At 47.2% G+C, this 724-nt stretch overlaps 1 protein-coding gene across 1 annotated transcript; it reads left to right on the plus strand.

Annotated features, from left to right (window-relative positions):
- Window positions 1-14: 14 nt before the first annotated feature.
- Window positions 15-602, plus strand: LOC121940432 (hemoglobin embryonic subunit alpha-like; the record flags this gene model as incomplete). Its single annotated transcript, XM_042483210.1, has 2 exons — window positions 15-230; window positions 399-602. Coding segments are annotated over 2 exons (345 nt in total), but the record flags the coding sequence as incomplete, so codon positions are not given.
- Between the last annotated feature and the right edge of the window lie 122 nt (window positions 603-724).

The raw sequence follows: 724 nt of genomic DNA on the forward strand, positions 1-724 counted from the left end.
TTTTTTTTTTCATTTTATCCAGGATGCTGATTGTGTACCCTCAGACCAAGACTTACTTCGCCCACTGGAAGGACCAGAGCCCCACCTCCCCTTCTGCCAGGAAGCACGGAATTACTGTGATGGGTGGAATTGCAGATGCTGTGACCAAAATCGACGACCTGAAGGGAGGTCTCCTGACCCTCAGTGAGCTGCATGCCTTCACTCTGCGTGTGGACCCTGCCAACTTCAAGGTACAGACACAAAAGCATTTAAATATTACAGTCCGTGTTCTTCACGTTTAGGACCTTGATGGGTTTCCTCGCGACATGTCTATCATGCACCCAACGCCTCATGTGTGATTGGTGCGCGGGGAGCTAAAAACGCCTTGTAACATCTGTGTGGTTGTCCTGTTTTCACAGATTGCCTCGCACTGCATCATGGTGGTCTTGGCCGCTATGTTCCCCAACGACTTCACCCCTGAGGTGCATGTGTCCTTTGACAAGTTCCTGGCTGCTCTGGCTTTGGCCCTGTCTGAGAAATACCGATAAACAGCAGATGACGGAGCCTGCAGCACGAGCTCACACATTGCATGATGATTAATAAATGCATTGATGCAAAAACAACGTGGTTCGTTTGTGATGATTTGTGTAATGTGTGAGAGTGGATAAAAAGTCACATATACAGCACAAAATTAAGCACGTTTCACACTTACCTTATGAGCTGAAGCAAGTAGTAGAACAATTTT

The sequence above is a fragment of the Plectropomus leopardus genome, unplaced genomic scaffold, assembly GCF_008729295.1.
Source record: "Plectropomus leopardus isolate mb unplaced genomic scaffold, YSFRI_Pleo_2.0 unplaced_scaffold86873, whole genome shotgun sequence".
Taxonomy (NCBI): domain Eukaryota; kingdom Metazoa; phylum Chordata; class Actinopteri; order Perciformes; family Serranidae; genus Plectropomus; species Plectropomus leopardus.